At 39.7% G+C, this 20,434-nt stretch overlaps 1 protein-coding gene across 1 annotated transcript in view; it reads right to left on the bottom strand.

Annotated features, from left to right (window-relative positions):
- Window positions 1-7,357: 7,357 nt before the first annotated feature.
- Window positions 7,358-20,434, bottom strand: part of HIBADH (3-hydroxyisobutyrate dehydrogenase) — an 86,520-nt gene continuing 73,443 nt past the window's right edge. The window contains exons 7-8 of the mRNA XM_084212128.1: window positions 16,102-16,258; window positions 7,358-8,351 (exon numbers count right to left, since the gene is read on the bottom strand). Of these exons, the coding sequence (XP_084068254.1) occupies window positions 8,193-8,351; window positions 16,102-16,258 (316 nt within the window). The 3' untranslated portion in view covers window positions 7,358-8,192. The remainder of the gene's footprint in view (window positions 8,352-16,101; window positions 16,259-20,434) is intronic.

Raw genomic sequence — 20,434 nt, 5'->3', positions numbered from 1 at the left:
AACCTGAGTTTACTTTCCAAGCAAAAGGGGACAGAAAATGGAAATAACATAGTCAGTGAAAAAGCAGACCCATAACATTTTTCATTTTTACTAGGGCAAGGCAGAACTACACAATTTACTTTCCTGCATCCAATGCCAATATTCTGTTTTAAAACACACACACCTACCCTATGTCCTTATTTGTAGACCTGTCACTCCAAAGTTTGTGATATCATTAATAAAGAATCTAGTCTATAATTTTTAAGATCTTTCCAGCTGCAGCAGGTTTGCACTGAAACTGCTTACAGCTGGTTTCAGGAATACTGAGCATTTTTCTTCCCACTTTTGATGTATTTGTCTACCCATTAGAAAAAACTTGCAGTCTCACTTCTTGATTCAAAGAAAAGCAAATTGCTGGACAGGCTGAAATCAATTGAGAAATAACACATTTTAAAATGCAAAAGGCTCTGAAGTTACTTGTAGCTTTTCTATACTCTAGGGTGAATCTCACCATCTGCTGCATTTGTGGCTGAGACTGACCTCCCTTTGTATCAGATAAAAGTAATTGTGGGGATCAAATGAACTTTAAACAGGGAAAAATGTGAGTGACAAATCTGCAGGCTGCACACAATCTCTGCACACAGACCAACAAGCATCCACGAGGCATTTATTTTTATTCAAAGGTGATGAAAATGTAAAGCCTAGCGAAATCCTCTGGAGCGAACACTTCAGCTCTGGGATCCTTCTCCGCAGAGACAAACTTCTGCTTCCCAATCCTCTCCCATGTACGCTCTTTATCCAGCCACCAGTGGGAGAGAGAAATAACTGTTCTCCAAATTTTCAACTACCAACTATTTTTCTAATTGCCACAGCTGTTCACTAGAGAGGCTCAGGAAGCACACCAAACTGCCAGTCACCACTCGCCTATTAACATCCATGCAGAGGAACAGTGCTACTTCCAAACCAGGATCCTGCTCCTTCTCACAAAGCAATTTTCTACTGAGATTTCTAACTAAAAGGAAACCAGTAGCCTTCCTGCAAGTAAATAGCTTATTAAGGCTGGAAGTAGGGTTTGTGTGCAAAGACTGTCCTATGCAAATCAGAGCTGATGAGCACTTAACTAATCTGTTTACAGACCAGAGCTGCTGGGCAGGCCTCAGCGATTTTCTATCAAAGGAAAGAACCATTCTTTATGGGCATCTGGTTGTCCCTGAATTGGTAGTTTAAGCATATACCCTTGCTTCAAAGAAAGATCAAAGGATTTATTACTTCTAAATGAGTGCATTATTTCCACTTACTACTTTCTTGTTTGCAATGTGTTATTAACAGCACCATGGCAGGGTTACCTTAAGACTCGAGTTTCTCACAGATCCCCGAATGTGATTTGAGACGTTATATGTAGCCTGTAATACACAGGCTGTTACACAGATGGAGAAGGAAGTAAAATACTAGCAAACAGATTAGTGCATCCATGTGTAGGAAACTGATTAAAAAAAAAATCCTGCAATGCAAACTAGCAAAAAAAAAAAAAAAAAAAAAGAAAAAAAAAAGAGGCTTTTTCATTTTTACTGTAAATTTAAACAATGAATTTGTTTCAAAGGGACAGCTACAGGTCAGTGGACAGAGCCAGTTCTGGTTCCTCTTCATCTGAAAAGAAACTCACATCACTCCTGCTCTCAGAAAAAAGCTGAGGTACCACAGTCACAAAGTAGAACAACGATCAGTTCAATGAACAAATTCCTACTACCCCATAAATGCCTGCCACCGCCATCCTTTTGGCTTACTGTTTATGGCTTCATTTACTTATTAAGTCTGGAAGAAACAAGGGAGACACATTAATTATGTGCTTTCTGGCACTATTGGGAGTGCATGGAGTGCAAGCTAAGACCTAGCATCTTATTTGTAGGCATACTGAAGGCCTATGGTCAGTTTGGGCACAGAACTGGAAAAGGAATTTTTGGGAAGAAGTGCAGAAGTAGATTCCAGGCAGCCAGGGCTAAGGCAGACAAAGCTGCCAAAACTAGAGCCACAGGCGGCTCCAGGGAGAGTTTGGAGAGGCTGGTGTGATGTTTATTGCTCAGAGAGCAGAGCTGGGTGGTGTGATGCGGGACAGGAACTACATTCTGCAGGCTGTGACTTTAGTGGTAGTATCTACAGATGCCTGCAGACTCACTGTCTGCATCTTTATCATGCTGCCAGAGAGAGCAGACTGCGGTCCCCTTATCTGTTTTACGAGGAACCACCTTCCCCTGACAGACCCAGTGGGTCACACAGCACAAGATGCTGCTTATAAATATAAATATAAAAAGACCCTCTTTTATAAAACACAGACTCTGCTTGCACCCACGTAAATGAACACAGTTTATCTACCCAGGGACAAGTAGAGGAAAAAAGTCATAGCAATAGGAGGTGCAGACAGTATCCAATGGCTTTCCAGTGAGAGTAACATGTTTGCATCAGGTCCTGTAACCTACCAATCTCCATTTGCTTAGTAGTATTTTTCTCCCTGTCTCCTGACAAGGACCAGAAATTGTTTTTTCTTGAGCATGAATAGCAAATGTAGTTTTAACACAGTCAAATACAGGGAAAAGCTCCAACCAACTGACATACTGGGGGCTCTTAGTGCCTTGCAAAGTATAGGTTCAAATAAAGTAGAGCTTGTATGAAAACCTTGAAAGTAGAAATGGAGAGGAACCCAAGCACATCTTGAATCCCAGTGTTGAAGCTTAAGCTTCAGCTTCAGTCACCAGAGTGTGACTGATGTCAGTCTTTTTTGCAGACTGCGTTAGGACTGCTGCCTGACACAATTACACAACACCAAGGGGACCTCTAGGCATTGTACAAGCAGAGGAATGAGTAACAGGGCAGAGACTGCCAGAAGGATGCTGTAAAACAGGCAACAGCTACAACACCCAATGCATTAACCTACTAAATATTGGTCATTGAAAGCTTCCAGGCTTTCATGAAAATAACGTGACTGAAAAGCAAAAATGGCCCACTGTTGCTAGCCGCAAACTAGACAGTTTAGGAACAGGAAACAGCACTGCTGGCCCAGTATTTACCCAGAAAAGCCTCTGGGATTAGGGAGATGCAGATATACAAACCAGCCACCTTACAGCTGGCTCAGGTATGCCTACATCCAGTGGTTACAGCCCAGTTAATGCTGTTAAATCAGTTGGAAGGAGACTCAGAGCAAAGCAAGCAGCTCCGAGAACTTAAGAAGTATTCTTTAAGTTACTTCCCTACTGCTGTTGGTGCCCTAAGTTGCCTGCATATTTTCTCATCATGCTCTCAAACTGGAGATGGACAGCAGCAATACTTGATTTTGGCCAAATAAAACACCTGGCCACATTTAAAGGCTACAAATTTTGTTTTACTTATCTGGTTTCTCCTTTGAATTTCAATAAGACAAAAATACAACTTATACAAATTTATTTTCTAAAAATGCTGTAAGGACTGAAATGCATTCTAACAACATTTGCATTTCTATCCAGAATAGCTGCATTTTAGGTACAGGCAAACATCTTTTTATGAGTTAGATTTCAGTCAGTTTTGGTCAGTATTCCAAGTCTTTTTGAAGTCAATGTACTTCATAAAACATATGTTAGCACATTTATTATCTCCATATACAGCATTTACTCTAACAAACCAAACTCTGTCATCACTAATGGAGACTCAGTAAAACTAGAAGAAACAGACTGAGTTATTTCTTACTTCAAATGAAAATCCAGACCTCATCTTAGGGTCAAGGTCAAAAGGAAGAGCTAGGTGAAAATGCAGAAAGAGCCAGACGGCTTTTAATTATACAGTAGTTGTTATGAGACATTTAGCACTTTAGAAAGGTTTATCCACCTGTTCCAATTTACCCCAAGTGCTCACAATCCATGATGAATGCCAAAGCCAAAAAAAATCACTGCCATATGGATGCCTAGCTCTATGTCACACATCTATTGAACATACCAGCCATAAAAATATTAATTTTCTGTCCACCCAAGAAAACTGTAACCACTGCTGTTATTCTTATTGGAAAAAATTTAATGTAACTGTGCCAGCAGGCTAGACAAGTTGTGACAAAGCATATATAGAAAGCAACATATCTTAAAAATACCAGCAGCCTTTATAGACCACACCTCCATTATGGTGTTCCACAGAATGAAAAGATATTCTTGCTACTGAGAGCTTGAGATTTTCATAAGCACCATTTAATCTTACTTGTAGATGTTGAAATAAAGTTCAACAAAAAACTAAAGCAGTGCAGACTACTCAAGCTTCACATTGTACCACTGAATCAAGGAAACACAATAGAAGTTTCCAAACTGCTTCAAAGTTTCCAGAGCTTACTAGCCAGTCTTATAAAGGCAGACAATATTCTCAACTTGTCTTGAGGAAAGCTGAGTTTCACCACTCCTTTTATGAAGGAGAAGGTCATGATGATGTAAAAACAAATCAAAAGCAACAGGTTTCACTGCTGATTAAGTTAGTACCCTCAGACTAGACTTGTGCCTGGATAGATCTGATCTAGTCAAGCCGGCAGACTAAAAGAAAGACATCTACTGCATAAATACAGTAACCCTTGTATGATGGCAGCCTTTCTCTGCCTGCTTCAGGGGTGGCCCCAGTCTTGCAGTTCTGTAAGCCATTTGATAAAAACTCCTTGTGGCAGAGCTCTAAGACGTAAACAGCTGAAAAGACAGGTAGCTCTGTGCTCATGCAGGCAGAGACAACGGCTGTTTTGTGCTCCTCAGTATCTCTCTCTCTCATCCAGTGCGGGACAAGGCTCCGATGGAGACTGGCAGTACACAGATCCAGTGGCTTATGCTGGATCCTTCCTCTCACAGCCACCACCCCATCTCCTCATAATCCTAACGCCAGTAATGTGGAACAACCCCAGCCCAAGAGATGTGCTTGAGCTGCTCCACAGATGCATCTTGGACACATTTGCAGTGGGCATTCAACAGACACTGAAATTTCGGCTGTATTGAACTAAATGGCCAAATTCCCATTGATTAAAGCAGAGCCAGACTATCACATACAATACTTTTACTTGGTGAGAACACCTCCTTCTCCTCCTGAGGCTTGTAAGAACCATAAATAAGGTTAAAGCAATAGAGTACTCAGAGGTTTTAATAAAAGGCCTCCTCTGTTTAACAATCACCAAAAATAGTTGCTTAAGATGGGTTATACCGAATCATAAATGAGAGAAGGCTGCTGAGGACTTTTCAAAAAAAAATCACTACTTTTATTGGTTGTCAGTGTTTTCTTATTAGTCAGTAAATGCATTTGATATAGGTGAGTTTCCAAAGTAAGCATGATGGGAGGGCTAGCTTGAGATTCAAAATAAAAAGAAGTCACCTCAAGTTTCCCTTTGAGACATTTACAAAATATGCCATTAATTTGTTGTACCAAATTTGTGTGTATGTAGTGGATGGCAATTAGTGTAGAAATTCAACCAGTTTTACCATCTTTCTGTTCAACTCAACAAATTACAGTTTTCAAAACCTGTCTCTGACAGTGACAGAAATAATTTCAGTATTTGCCTAATTTCCACAGAGAAGAAGCAAACCTCAAGCAAAAGATACATTACAAACATATACACATGCAAAGTAGCCATAGGTAGCATGTTTTATCATCACTATACATATACAGTCATAAAATATTCTCCTGCAGAATTAGTAAAAAAATAAGTGTTCTAATACAAATCATGTGACTGGCTTCAGGTATTGGACATCATTGAAGCTTTCAAGGCACTTTCTATAACAACATTCATTTAAGAAGTTGTTTCTGACTTTGCCAAACTAACTCCTTGTTCTAAAACTTTATGTGCTGGCTGTCTGGCTGTCTGCCCTGAAGCTGGAGTTTTGGCTTTTTTTTTTTTTTTTTTTTTTTTTTTTTTTTTTTTTTTTTTTTGCTTTTGTTTGTTTGGTTTTAATTTCAGCCACAATCCTCCTCCAAGAAGGAGACCACGAAACACTTTCTTGGTTTGCTAAAATGGCATTCTGGCAGCCCTTCCTCCAACTTGAGCACCCTGTGCTTTGGAGTGAGAATTAAAAAATTGATGAGACATTATGAGGGAGGAGAAAAGAACACCAAGAAGCTTAAGATACAAGCCTTAGAGAGGAACATAAAAATAACAATGAGGGTTCCACATATTTAATAAAACATTCATACCTTTATGATTTCAGAGGCTAAAAACTTCAAACACTCTCTTACTGAGCATATTCTCCTCCCTCATGACTCTCAACAATTACATGTGCATGTAATGTCTTCAGAAAATAAATGATCCTGCTTCCTGCAAGCCCAGGCTTACAGGTAAACCCAGGGTTACCAGCAAACACTTTCCTAGCAAATGCTGCCACAGGCTGGGGTGGACAGCAGAAGGAAGAGTCTCTCATAAGTGATGTCAGATGGATCTCCAAGCCAAATACAGAGGATAAAAACTGAACACTCCTACAATTCCTTATCTCATCCATTACAAAATGTCCAAATGAAAAAGAATTTCACTGTCAAAACCAGCCATCACTATTTGACCCCAAGTTCGTAACAAGTCTAGATCTACCCTTTGCATTATGAGAGGCAGGAGTCCTGTAAGAAATAAATGTAGTATGGGATCTTGTTAGCAAAGGTCAGACCACACATCTGCTACTATGGTGCCATGTTGCACTTGAGTGGCTGTTTGTGTCACAGGTAGTTTTGTGTCTAATTTCTGAATGAAGGCAATCCTGTAGAAACAAGACAGTTAACAAAAGAGAGACAAACCATTTTTTAAAAGTACAATTGCTCTCAGTAGTCCTATACTCATTTATAACAATAATGAATCCCAAATCCCTGGATGACCTGGAATGTCAAACAGTTTTCAAAGAAAGCCGAAAGGAGAAGAGATCAACTACTACTGTTTAATAACTTTTCATGATGTTACTAATTTGTTGGAAGAGAGTGTCCAAGTTGTCTGATTATTGACAGAATTGAGCTAATTTGAGCACACAATTTTGATAACCTAATGTGCATCTATAAAAGGGTCCATCAGACAACCAAAATGGGAATGTAGATGCATAACTGATGATTTAACATAGAGTTTGAATGTGAGTAGTTCTAGTACAAGCAGCATGAGTATTTATAAAGCCAAATATGTACCTGTACTTTGGCAAGACCAATGGGATATAAATGGTTAGGGTAATATGTATGCAAATATATTTGCATATATTATATATCTGTCTGCATTTCACAACAAGAGCTTTAGAAAGGCTTTGGTTTGCAAGATGATCTGATAATCTGAAGAAACACCCAGCAAATTAGAAAATAAGACCACTTAGTATAAGTTTTGGTTAATACCGCATGTGTGTAAGACTCAAACAAAAAGCAAATAATCGTGCAGCAAGTATTTACCAGTATATATTTTATTTCCTTTCAAAATAATGGGGTTTGTTAAGATTTAAAATATTTTTAGTAATTACCTAAAACAAATGTACACTTTGTTAGAACTTCTGGTAAGTGCTGATCTTGAGTTCTGAAAATGTGTTACAGAATACAAGAAAATATAAAATTGGGTTAGCAAAATACAGTAACGGAGCTTTGCAAGAGAGACACACATTCTATATTATTTGACTTAAGTCTATCAGGTAAACAGAGTGTAACAGCTTTCCACTTAGAACACATGCCTATAAACTTAATCTGCAACCTGAATCCCAGGAAAAATTAACTTCTGATCAACTCAAGGCTAGTAGGTCCAAAACAACAAAAAAAAATCCATCTCAAGATGTGTTTCCTCACTGAACATATATTCCCTTTTTCCATAAGGTATTAATTTTAAATTTTAATAAATCACTATATATGATAAAATTGCAATAAAACATTCTCTTATTATTCATGATTCAACTAAGTCTGTAGCCATAACGTAAGTTATTTTATATGTGAACAGTTAAGTGTTTCATAAAAAAAATATTTATTTATTGCATCTAGTGAAAAAAAGTTTGATGGTTCCTAAAAAAAAAAAAAAAAAAAGGACTTGCTCCTGGCTAATTGCCAAACAATCCCCCTTCCCTGCGGCTTGCCTTTTCAAGAATTATAAAGAAACTCTGGAGTTCGTTGTGGTCTGGACAGCCAAAGATGATTAATCTGTATGGAAGCAGGATGCTTGATTCAATCCACAAACTTCCAAATGAGCTATAAGGATAAAAAAATGTGGTTTGTTATTGTGTCCATTTGCAAAGGACAGCTCACAAGCTTTCCTCCTCACGTAAAAACTGGAACACAGCTGAGAAGTCTTTCAGGGCATAGCCTTTGGCACACATCACCCTGTAGATCTGATGTGCCTGGGAGCCCAAAGGAACTGGTGTCATCGTGCTGGTGGCAGCAATCTGGGCCAAGCCAAGATCCTGTAGGGGGCAAGAAGAGGGAGGAATAGAGCAGAGAGAAAGAATGGAAGGAAAGAAAAAGAGAAAAAGTCAGGGGAAAAACAACAAGGACATGAACAGCCAAGTACATATCATAGGTTATTTGGCTTCCACTGTAATAAGAGCTCTCCTGCCAACAAGTACAATGCTCCAGCCTTAAAATTTCAGACCTGGAAGAAGCAGGTCTTTTGTAGTTTTTATTTTTTAAGACAGTAATTCAATATTATTCAACATAAAAACATCAAACTTCACCAGGCAGGCACCACCTTAAGAACAGGAGGAATTTTAAGATTCTAGATAATTAATAACCTGGTAGCAAGACTCCGACTCTTTTTCCCCATTGAGGATGTCATCTCTAGTGAGAAAATCTCCCTGGCTATTCCCTGAAGCATTTCACATAGATTCTAAGAGTATAATGTAGTTCTTTTAGCAAGAGGAATTTTTTATTACTATAAACAGGTTAAGAATCAGGCAGAAAAAAATTCAAGAACAAGAAAATGGAAGCCATTTAGCAAATATACATTTACTATAATTTAAACAGTTAATAGCAAAATGAGACTCATAGGTCACTTAGTGACTATAACTGATTTGCTGCTTAATTGGAAGGTCGTATTAGAGAATTGGTTAGGGGGCAGTCCTTGGTTTGCTATAACTCAAAATTCTTCTTGAATGACTTTTTCTTTAATGACTTTCTTTAACAGAGGCACATAGAGAAGAGTTCCACTTTGTTTTTAAATACTGTATTTGGGTCAACAAAAGGGAAGGAAGGTTCAAAGAGGACAAATTTGAAATGTGTCCTCCTTGGTGAACTACAGTTATAATCTGAAATAAATAGGGCAGAACCTAAAGGTAAAGGTGAGTACCAGGTAATATGACTAACCATAGTTAGCCAGAAATAATCAGCTGTCAGCTGTCAGGCTGTAGGACGTCTTGAACTCTAAGCTGAATCAGACATGAAACATCCCAAAAACAGAAGCACTAACAAGGGCCTGGATATATATATATAAAACAAGATCTCTTGACTAAGTAGGAAAGTAATGTCTGCACTGAAGGCTGTCTTTAAGGTCTTGTTAATGAAACCAATGTTTGGGATTTATAATTCAAGAAAGTTGCAAAAGAATCTCTCAAGTATTACTATTAAATGCCTAGATTTCCTATCCACTCAGAACTATGGTGGTTTATAGAATCTGCAGTGTGGTTGATTTTTCCTGTTTTTCAGTGCTTTGGGTTGGAAGGGACCTTAAAGATCATCTAATTCCAAACCCCTGACCTTGGGAAGGGACATCTTCCACTTGACCAGGCTTCTCCAAGCTCCATCGAACCTGGCCTTGAACACTTCCAGGGATGCGGTATCCACAACTTCTCTGGGAAACCTGTGCCAGTGGCTCACCACTCTCACAGTAAAGAATTTCTTTCTAATATCTATTCTAAATCTACCCTTTTTCAGTTTGAAGCTATTAGCCCTTATCCTGTCACTACATTTCCAAAAGTCACACTCCATATCTTTTGTAGGCTTCCTATAATTCTTGGAAGGTGCTATAAGGTCTTCCCAGAGCCTTCTCTTCTCCAGAATGAACAACCTCAACTCTCTCAGCCTTTCTTCATAGGAGAGATGACCCAGCCCTCTGACAATCTTCACCACTCTCCTCTACACTCACTCCAGCAGCTCCATGGCCTTCTTATGTTGGGGGCCCGAGAACAGAACACAGCACTCCATGTGGGGTCTCACTAGAGCAGAGCAGAGGGGGAGAATCGCCTTCCTTGACCCAATACTCCTTCTGATGTGACTGGATTTCTGGGCTACAAGCACACATTGCCAGGTCACACTGAGCTTCTGGTCTACCCATACCCTCCAGGTCTTTCTCCCCAGGGCTGCTCTCAATCCATTCTTTGCCCAGCCTGTATTTGTGCTTGGGATTGCTTCAACCCAAGTGCAGCCTTGGCCTTGTTGAAATTAATGAGATTTGCAAGGGTCCACCGCTCACACCTGTCAAAGTCTTTGAGCATCTCAGCCTTCTCCAAATCCTGGGAAACCACGTCCTAACCCTATAAAAGGTACTGTATCTACAGAAGCTTTTCTTGTTGCCCTTGAAGTATCTGGTCAGGTTTAATTTTATCAGGGCTTCAGCTTTCCTAACCTGATTCCTAGCTGCTTGGAAAATTTGTCTGTATTCCTCCCAACCTCCCTACTTGTCCTTGCTTCCAATCTCTATAGGCTTCCTTTTTGTGACTGAATTTGTCCAGTAACTCCTTGTTCATCAGCACAGGCCTCCTGATGGTTTTGCCTGACTTCCTCCTTGTTGGGATGCATCGCTCCTGAGCCTGGAGGAGGTGATCCTTGAATATTAACCTGCTCTCTTGTGTCCCTCCTCCCTCCAGGGCCTTATCATGGTACTGTACCAAGCAGAGGCCAAAGTTGGCTCTCCTGAGGTCCAGGATAATGAGCTAGTTGTGCACCCTCCTTGCTGCCCTAAGGACCTCAAACTACATTGCTTCATGATCACTGCAACCAAGGCCACTCTTGAGATTTGCATTCCTCACAAGACCCTCCTTGCTGATCTGAACAAGGTCCAACATAACAACCTCTCCTTTGGAGAAGGAGGTTCTTACCAACACATTCCAAGAACTTCTTGGATTGCTTATGCTTTGCTGTGCTGCCCCTCCAGCAGATATCAGCGTGGTTGAAGTCCCCCATGAGGACCAAGGCTTGTGGATGTGAGATAGATCCTATTTGTCTATATTTGTCTCATCTGCTCAGTCTTCAGGTCAGATAAGCTGTAGAAGGTCCCCACTATAATGTCACCTGTCCCTACTCTCCTGTTAATCCTGACCCATAAACTCTCAGTCAGCTCCTCCTCCATCCCCAGGCAAAGCTCCATGCACTCCAGCTGGTCACTGACATAGAGCCTGAATCCTTCCACTCCAACACCTCAGCCAGAGGAGTCATCCCACCACATCTCTGTGGCGCCAGTAAGATCACAGCCCTGGAGGCATGCACACACAGCATGTGCATAGGGTCACTTTGAGCCCTGATGAAGCCAACTTACTGGCTGGAAGGGCTGTAATTCTTTTGTGCTGCTCTTCAGGTGCTCTCCTGCTGGACCTGCAATCCATCTCCAGGTTCTAGACAGCTACTGCTGTCACTGGCATCAAAATGGTAGGAGTGGGATGAATGCAGGTTACCCCTCCCCAAATAACTTTAGTTTAAATCCTTCTTCACTACAGCTCTGCAAGCCTGTAAGCAAAGATGCTCTTCCCCTACTCTGACAGATGGTTCCCATCCTTGATACAGAAGAACTGAAAGACTGCAGCACTGCTGAGAGCACCTTTGACTTCTCAGGGATGACTTACAAGACAGGTCTTTACTTTCTGTGTGTCTGGATTTGAATTAGCACAAGGAAATTCAAGATCTTACTCTACTCTCTAAATGTCACTTTGATCTGTAAATCGGCTCTATAAAGGTCATTCTGATACAAATCAGAATTATAGTTACTTTTCCTATTACCCTCGAATGACTTCAAGCTCTAGGAAAATGGGAAAAACATACATATCAGATGTCACAGAATCCAAAATAGTTTTCATCTACACCAGGGCAGATCATCTCTTCTCTACTGAAAGACGGATGAGCTGACAAACCTAGGAACACTTACTTTAACCTGCATACAGTAAGATATTTCATGACATATATAAGCCCTTTTTGTGAAATCTGTACCCATTTTATTCATTTTATTCAAGAAAGCTTAACTCATGTAATGGGATATTAGAATGGCAAAGGCATCTTATTCCAAACTAGCGAAAGTATTGGTAGTGGTGACTGCTATCTATTTCTCTCTGAAGGGACATTCACAGAAACAATTCCTGAAAATTTTGAATGGACTGTTAGCACAAATACAATTTCATAAATGTCCTGGTTTTGGCAAGGGACAAGGTTAATTTTTTGTGGTAGCTGTGAGGGGGTGGAGCCTTGCACCATGTGGGCATGGCCAAGACCTCAATGTTATTTGGTACCATCCTATGTCATTCCTGGGGTGGGGAAAGAAACTTTCTCTGGCTTCATTGAAAAAAGGATGCTCCTTTTCTGGTTGAGGAGAAGTGTGGTGGATGGGTCTGTCCACCATTGCTTTTCATTGTCCTGGGCTTGGTGAGCATTTTGTTATTAGTATGTTGCCGTTATTGTTTGTGTTCTTATATCATGGCTGCTTCCCATAAATTGCTCATACCTCAACCCATGATCTCTGCCTCTTGTGTCTCTGGCTGGAGAGGGGGGGAGCAGCTCACAGGGTTTTTTGTGGGAGTATTAAACTGGGGGATAGCATTCCTAAACCAAGGCAATAAAGTAGCTCAGTTCACTTCAGTACAGAAAATGTGACTCAAAGATGGTTGAAACATTCAATAACATTTCAATAATCAAAGGGACAAGGACTCCTAACTGAAATGCAGGAAGGTTGTTTTGCTTTTTTAAAACTCCATTCTATAAATTAGAGCTCTGAAGGGAAAAAAACCAAGAAAATGTAAGTAAAGCTTATCTCTAGCTTCAGATTGTGAAGTATTTTGTACCTTTTCACTTGAGGTTGGAGATTCTTCAAGTGAAATAGTACAAAACAGCTTGGAAAGAAATTCCCCTTTGCTGATTTATTTGGAAAAGTAAAAATGAGAGCATAGTTTATGGCTTCTCTCAAACTCTTTGGAACTGACAACATCTTCCTGATGTCTCAGTGCACTGAATATTCTAACACTTTTCCTCAGCTTAGAATAGGGAAAGAGATTCTCTTTCACAATTTGCTTCCACTTTAGAATTACCTGGTTCCTTACATTTATTTTGCAGTTGATGTAAATGAAACTGCCATTTGGAATAAAGCTCAAAGGCTGCCTTGACATGACTCAAGAGGAGTATGATATAAATCTAGCTCGTCTCAGGATCCAAAGTTGACATTTAATTAGCAACTATGCTGTCAATGAAAGATGGAACTTCTGGCCTGCCAATGCTTTGGAAACAAATATGGCGTGGTAAACGAAACTAGATTTTTTTAAAACGTAAAAGCTTTAGAGCAGATTTCACAGTAAGTTGACTAAATTGTATGTTTCAGTATAAAATTTCAAGACCAAAGAGCTTCTCAGAAGTGTCTGGCAAACTTTTCTGACTCAAACACTTAAAATAAAGATCCTCTGGCCTCTGTTTGAGAGATTTTGATGACAAAATATTTTAAAGAAAGCCTTTCATTTCTACCATCTCTGATATGTGAGCAGGAGCTTGAAGTTTAGTAATGGTGTTTAGTGACTGCTACTGAGGCACTCCTAGATGTTTTCACTGTGGAATATTTTCTCCCCAGCCTCAGGGTTTTACCTACCTCTTTCTCCTTTGAACACATTCTTTTTTATTTCTAAAGTGGCAAAATCGTTCTCTGCATTTCCCTAAAAAAAAGTCCCCACCTCAAACAATTCACAAATTTCATAGTATGTCACACATCAGGATGAAATGGATAGTAGTAAAAGTCTTTCCACAAAATAAAAGGCAGTGTCTTAGAAGGGGTCACCACTGCACCAAAGAATAGCCTGAACATGATCAGCTGTCTTAGCTACTTATTCAAGAAATCTTCCATCTGTATAGAAAAGCAGAGCATAGTTCAAGAGGCATGAGAGGAATTTAATGTCTTTCCTTCTTACTGAGGATTCTAGCCTAAAGAAGGCTTCAGGACTGTCAGGAGAGAGAGGCAAGTCAGAAGAGGTGAACAGCAATTACAAATCTCTCTGAGGAGCTCTCTCTTGGTTATCATTGATGCTTTATAACCAAAAGCTGGCAGTTTCAACAGGCACAAACCAGGCTGCTATTCCTTCAATTAAAGAAAGATCTTTTAGGGCATTCTTCCAGGGGAGATGAAGACCAAAGGAAAAAAACAACTCTTTAGAAAGAAACTGAAAAGGGAAGGAAGAAAATGTGCGTCCCTATCGCACTTATACTATGAGGCTGTTCTGGACAAGATTGAGATCTATCAATCATGAGAATAGAGACTGCAGCGTGACACATGGTACAACAGGCAGAACAGAGTCTGAAAACAACACGCAACGTGGCAACAAGCTTTGAGGCAGGGCCAAGATCAGGTTGCTTATCTCTAATTGCCTGGCAAACTCCAAGCAATAACTTAATGCTTTTTACAAGTTTGTAATTTAAACAACACTTTATTGTCCCTGATGTTCAATGACATGAACACAATGTAAAAACTGCTTTTAAATATTTTAACACATTCTTCAAAGAAATGAAAGTTCCTGGTCATTGGTCCATAAACATAAAATGTAGCAGCCATTGAGGGGTTGTGAGCCATGCAGCATTAGCAAAGCTTTTTGGTGCTACCACAGGCAAAACACTCTAGACCCACTCTGAAGAGAAGTCGGATAATTTAATTGAGTGTGCAAATGCACCAGTTGTCCTAAATCAACTGCAAAATGACATGAACAGTATCAATAAGCAGCTATTATATACAGGAGCTCCAGCACTTTGGAGATTTGCATGGTAATATCTGAGCTCACCAGCTTTGAGAATGCTGCTTTAGTTTTAAGCACTACATTTCCACTTACATGGAAGAGCTGAAAATGGACAGAATGCCTAACTGGTTGGGAGCACTCAATGAAGTGGTATGCATAAAACCTATCCTGTATGAACCCAGATGCCTCCCTCAGGACAATATCTCCATGAAATGGATATTCAGTGCGAAATTATTTCATGCACTTAGACGAGACATCTCTTCCAGAGCTGATTTTATAATTCACCTTAGGCAATCATTGTGCTCAGCGCAGAAGTAGTTCAAGAGTCAGAGTTCTGTATCTCCTTCCTCCAACTGTGTGTCCTATCAGTGGGATGCAGAGCTCTGACCTCCTTGCCTACTTTCCTTGGCCTTTAAAAGCTTTGCTTTCCTGACCACAGAGTGACTCAGGACAGTGCTTTTCTTGGAAAAGCCAAGAGCATGGCAATAAGTGCATTCTCCTGGGATGGGATAACAGTAGGTTTTCAACTTCCTACTGCTGAGAAGGACCTAAACCCCAGATCTCCCACTTTGCGGACAAGCAATTTAGATTACTATGTAATTACTCATAAGAAGCCTTTCTTCTGTCACCAGCTAAGACAATTCAGGAGAGCTCAAAGAATGGTGCAGAAACCTACAGGAGATCAGCCTGTGGTGGTGTGAGTTGCTTTCTGCAATCCAGATGGCCTTAGGCAGAAGGATGTGCACACAAGCAATTGGCTCTGCAAGGAAGGGCTTGCTAGAGAGCATGCCCAGGAGCACAGTTAAAGATATATGGAAAAGGGTGGGCCCAAAATCTGAGATGCTTATGCCACTATCAGCACCTAATTAATCACTTGGATTTCCCTGAATTCTCTCTTGAACTTAGGCTCCTAAATTCTAGAGCAGTCATGCAAGAGGCACCTAAATGGCTTGCTGAATGCTCACTGTACTCACATGTCCATTGGGACTCCTTTATTAAAGCAGAACTCAAAAAGATCATGCATATAATCTCACTGAGTGGCTCAGCAGTAATAGTGGCTAGAAAAAAGCTGGAGACTAAGGAAAAGCCCTGTAAAGAACTCATTAATTCAGAGCTACAGGAAGAGCTCAGTTCCCCTCTGCTCATGCCTATATATTAACCTGCAATCACAAATTTTCACGGAGAAGACCGTTTGCTAGAAGCCCAGAGAGAAGCAATTGCACATACTTGACATGCAAGTGTTATTATGTACCTTAGCCATGAGTGTTGTTCCAAAGCCACCTTGATAATTGTTGGCTGAGGGTACTCCTTCCATCACTCCAGGAACAGGGTTGTACGTATCACTTGACCAACAGCGACCTGAGCTCATATTTAGGATTTTGGCCAGCAGCTTTGGGTCAAGGCCTAATCTGTCAAAGGTCAAAGAAGAGAAGTGTTAATGTCAAAACGCACAAGACATGGGTGACTTGTTTTATATCTTAGGACCTTACCATCATTCCTCTCCCTTTATTATAAGTCATGAAAAATGACAAAGTATTGATATTGGGGGCAGGGATGCCGTATCTTAAATTAAAGAGCATCAATCTGCCATTTAAGCAGTAGGTTTTCAAAGCTTTCTTCCTTTTGCACTAAGCAAATCCTCTTCACCTAGCAATTTTGAAAGTGCAAGCAAATTAAAGGTCCTTTGAGAACAATAGTTACCTTGTATTTCAATTACTGAAAACCATTCCCTGTTCTGCTACCTACTAGGTCACATACTTGTTCTTCATATAAAAATATTCTCTGAACAAAGCCAAAAATTCACAAGCAAGTGTGGCAACATGAAAATGGTTGTGCAATGCATTTATATGTGAACACTAGTGCATTTCTGAAGTAAACAAGATAACACAATTGATTCTGCTCTTATAACGTGAATAAAAATGCTGCACTTATCAGAAAAACTTTACCATCATATACAGCTTGCATTCTTGTCTTTGCTATTATTAAATCTTCATTATATGCTCCTGCTTATGAGGCAAGTCTGCATTTCACAGTGACATATGTTATCTATTTGCAAACATATATTATAGTTCTGGGTCAGCTGCTGATAAGGTTACTGATCCCGATAAAACAAAGCTTGTCCAAGTAGAAACGTCATTTGTTCTACCATGGAGATGATGGCATAAACTGCTGCTCAGTGCAGACCCTGAAAATTCTTCAATATTTTACAAAATCAACCCTCTTATGACTTCACATTTATGCTGATAATAAGTTGCACGTGTAATTTTACATCAGTTGCATTAATACCAAGGACAAGCAGCAGCAGTTAATCTGGCTCTGTACAAACATTCAGCCACACACAGGACAAAAGAGAAAGCAAGCAAACTCTCTCCAGTAACAATACAAAAAGAGAAAAGGACATTTTAAAAGGGATATATCACAACCTTCTAAAAAGTTTATTTAAATAGATTTCAATGTTTTTTATGTTAGTTCTCCCATCACACACTTCTGCAGATCCCTGTAGCCTAGCAATGCTTCCAGTCACCGCAGCGCTCAAAGTTTTAATTTGTAGATGAGAAAAGCTCATTACCAGTGGAACAGTTGCTAAAATGTATGTCTGTCTATTCCAGTAGGCATTCTGGATTTGAAAAACTACATTTAACGTAGTCAACCCTACAGCATGGCTCCTACTCCTATAGTGGCACAGTGTCCTGCAAGTCTGCCTTTCTAATGCTAAGCAAGATAATTTTCTGTATTTCAGATAGCTTTTTAGCAGTACTACTGTGCACATTTACTGCAGCAGTCCCTGGAATTCAGTGGAAAGTCTCCACTGGCCTAAATGGGATCAAGCTTTATGCTCTTCCCCATTTTTTTCCCAACCCTCTGATTCAATTGAATGCTTATAATGATCATTTATTTAAAAATACAAACTGTGTTTTCCAGCACCAGTATGTTTTCATAGTATTTTATTGCGCATAGTGCATCAAAGTCCTCACCATAAAAGCCTTCAAGAGCCACTCCGAATAATGGCTTTAATTGTTTTAATAAAATAAACCCACATGGAGAGCATTCAAAGCCTGAGCTTTCAAATACACAGAGGTTGCTTTTTTACCCCTCAAACAAATCTCTTGACTTGTTTGTTTCTTTATCATTATTACATCCAGATCAGTATTTTTACCAATGTAGTGCCTGCTTGTGCTATATCCAACTGCATGGAGAGGCCTGCAATTACAGCTGTGAGTATACTGCAAGTCAGAGAGCTTATTATTTCAAAACACATATATCCATCCCAAACAATGCTCTTTTTACAGTGTTCCAACTACCTCTCCATGAAAGTATACTTTAAAAGATATGCATGTATTATACAGATATGTAAAATACTGCCTTGCACTAGATCTGACATATTTTTGCTCTGAGAAAAGAAAAAGGAAGATAGTGTCAGTTTGTATCCCTGCTTCTTCAAAATTCATAGCTCTTAAACACCATGCAGCTTCTCTTCAGGAGACCTGAACCTATTTTTTTTTCTCCTTTGCAGCAAGTGTATCATTAATAAGAGCAAGTTAGAAGTGCTTTGCATTTCATCTTTCTGAAGATTCATCCACTGGTGCATATATAACTGACAGTTAAAATTAGACATATATTAAAATCAGTTACTGAAGAAGTCCTCTGTCTTCCACTGTGCCCAAAGCTTGTAATGGTCTGAAACCAGCCAGAATATACAGTAATTGTCATTCAGCAAGAGTCTATCCTAGAAAGTCATGCTTCAGTGGAGAAGACTGAGTTTCCATTTGAAATCAACAAATTAATCCAAGACAGGTATCTGAAAGGGCAAGTTTAATAGGAAGCAGCTACTGGGCTCTCAACCATGATAAAATGTTATTGCTGTTTCCCTGTAAATTGGCTGGGAACATACGATACTCTCTGCATAAGAGCTCCATTGCTGTTCAGGAGATATACTGCTCAAGCTATCAAAATGATGACAGTCTGCCAGTCCCCATAACAACTTGCCATTGGACATGGCAAGAGCTTGTGCATGTGTGTGTGAATTTACAATTACCAAAATGTTCTTCTCCCTTATAAGCAGAAAAGAAGCTCATGTATTAACTGTACTTATAATAGAACAAAAACAATTTCTCCCTCAAATCAATGCTTCTTCAATAACACTCCTAATGAAGTGAACAGCAGAAACTAAGCAATAGATACACATACTAAAAAAAAAAAAAAAAAAATCAAAATAGGATCCCTTCACGCCACAAGTTTTGCTGAGCTCTAATAAAGCTTCAGCCTGAATTTTTCATACACTCCTCCAAAAGCTCAGTCTGGAACCAATACAGAAATTAAAACAGTGTCTCACAAGAAAGATACATCCTGCTCTCATTTTAAGCTGTAACAACTGAAGGAGCTGAACTCTTGAGAGTTTCCCATCCCAAGGTGCTTTGGGTAAACACTGTATAAAGGTGCAAGTATTCAAGCAGAACCTTACAACCCGTCTACCACATTTAAAAATTACTTTGCCATAGGTGTTTAAAACAAGGTAAGTGCTCTCCAGCGTCATTACTAACCTTCATAAGACTTAGCTATAGTCCCATGCCAAAGACAGCAGAACCACACCTTGGAGTTCTTTTTCAAGGTACTCTTTCTAAACTTTGCAGTGGGGATCTGTCCAGGGCTAATTATTCCTCAGCCTGTTGGACACGCTCCTCTCTGCTCTGTCAACTCTCATTTCTGCTCATGTCCCACATCCATAGCTCAGGGGTGCTCACAGAAACCAGATCTAGAGACTGAGACTATATTTAAACTTAGCATGAGAAGAAAAATTCTTTTACCACCTTTTCACTTTATTTATCTAAAAAAACACATGGGAACAAATCAATGGAGTAAAATTGCTTAGGAAAGAGCTGTATTTGCAGCTTTCAGTATAAATTTGGGTGGCACTGCAGTCCCTCCTCATAGAGATGATTCTCTCTACTATTGGAAGTACAAATTCATTTTGCAGCGAGGTTACTGCCATAGAGACCTTACTGCTCTCCTAGTCCCTGTCATCCCAACCACATTAAGCAACCTTGTCCTGTCTTGTGTCACCACATCAGCCCTTCCTTGAGTCTTTGCAGGCATTTTCTGATGGGACCACAAACTGTGTCAGGCAACAACTTCCACCTGACCTAAACACAAACCAGGTATCAGCAATTTTTCATTTCCGAGCTTTATTTTGCTAGGATTAGAAATTGTTTTACTGGAGTTCAGGGCTCAGCAGAACAAAGTTACTGGCACTGAGATGATCAGCAAAATGAAAAAGAAAAATATTTTCTGACTGTGGACAGTATCACTTCACGTTTGTACTTCTGATTTGTGCAGTTTACACGTACTCTGTGTGTCAGTTTGACACAGTAAGTCAGTATCTTGCAATATGCACACTACTTGTAAAACTGTACAGCAAAATGTGCTCAAGATTTTTCTACTGACAAGTTGCACTAACATGCTAGAAAAAAAATATAAATGACAATGTGAATTCATTTCCGTAACGTCTGCCACACCTTTTAACTTTTACTAGTAACATTCATAAATCATCAGGAAAGTAATGGAAAAACTGAACATAACATGCATTT

This window comes from Fringilla coelebs (genome assembly GCF_963513975.1).
Source record: "Fringilla coelebs genome assembly, chromosome: 1".
In the NCBI taxonomy this organism is placed as follows: Eukaryota; Metazoa; Chordata; class Aves; order Passeriformes; family Fringillidae; genus Fringilla; species Fringilla coelebs.
Note: the sequence above shows the minus strand (reverse complement) of the source record. Positions and strands in the feature narration are given on the sequence as shown.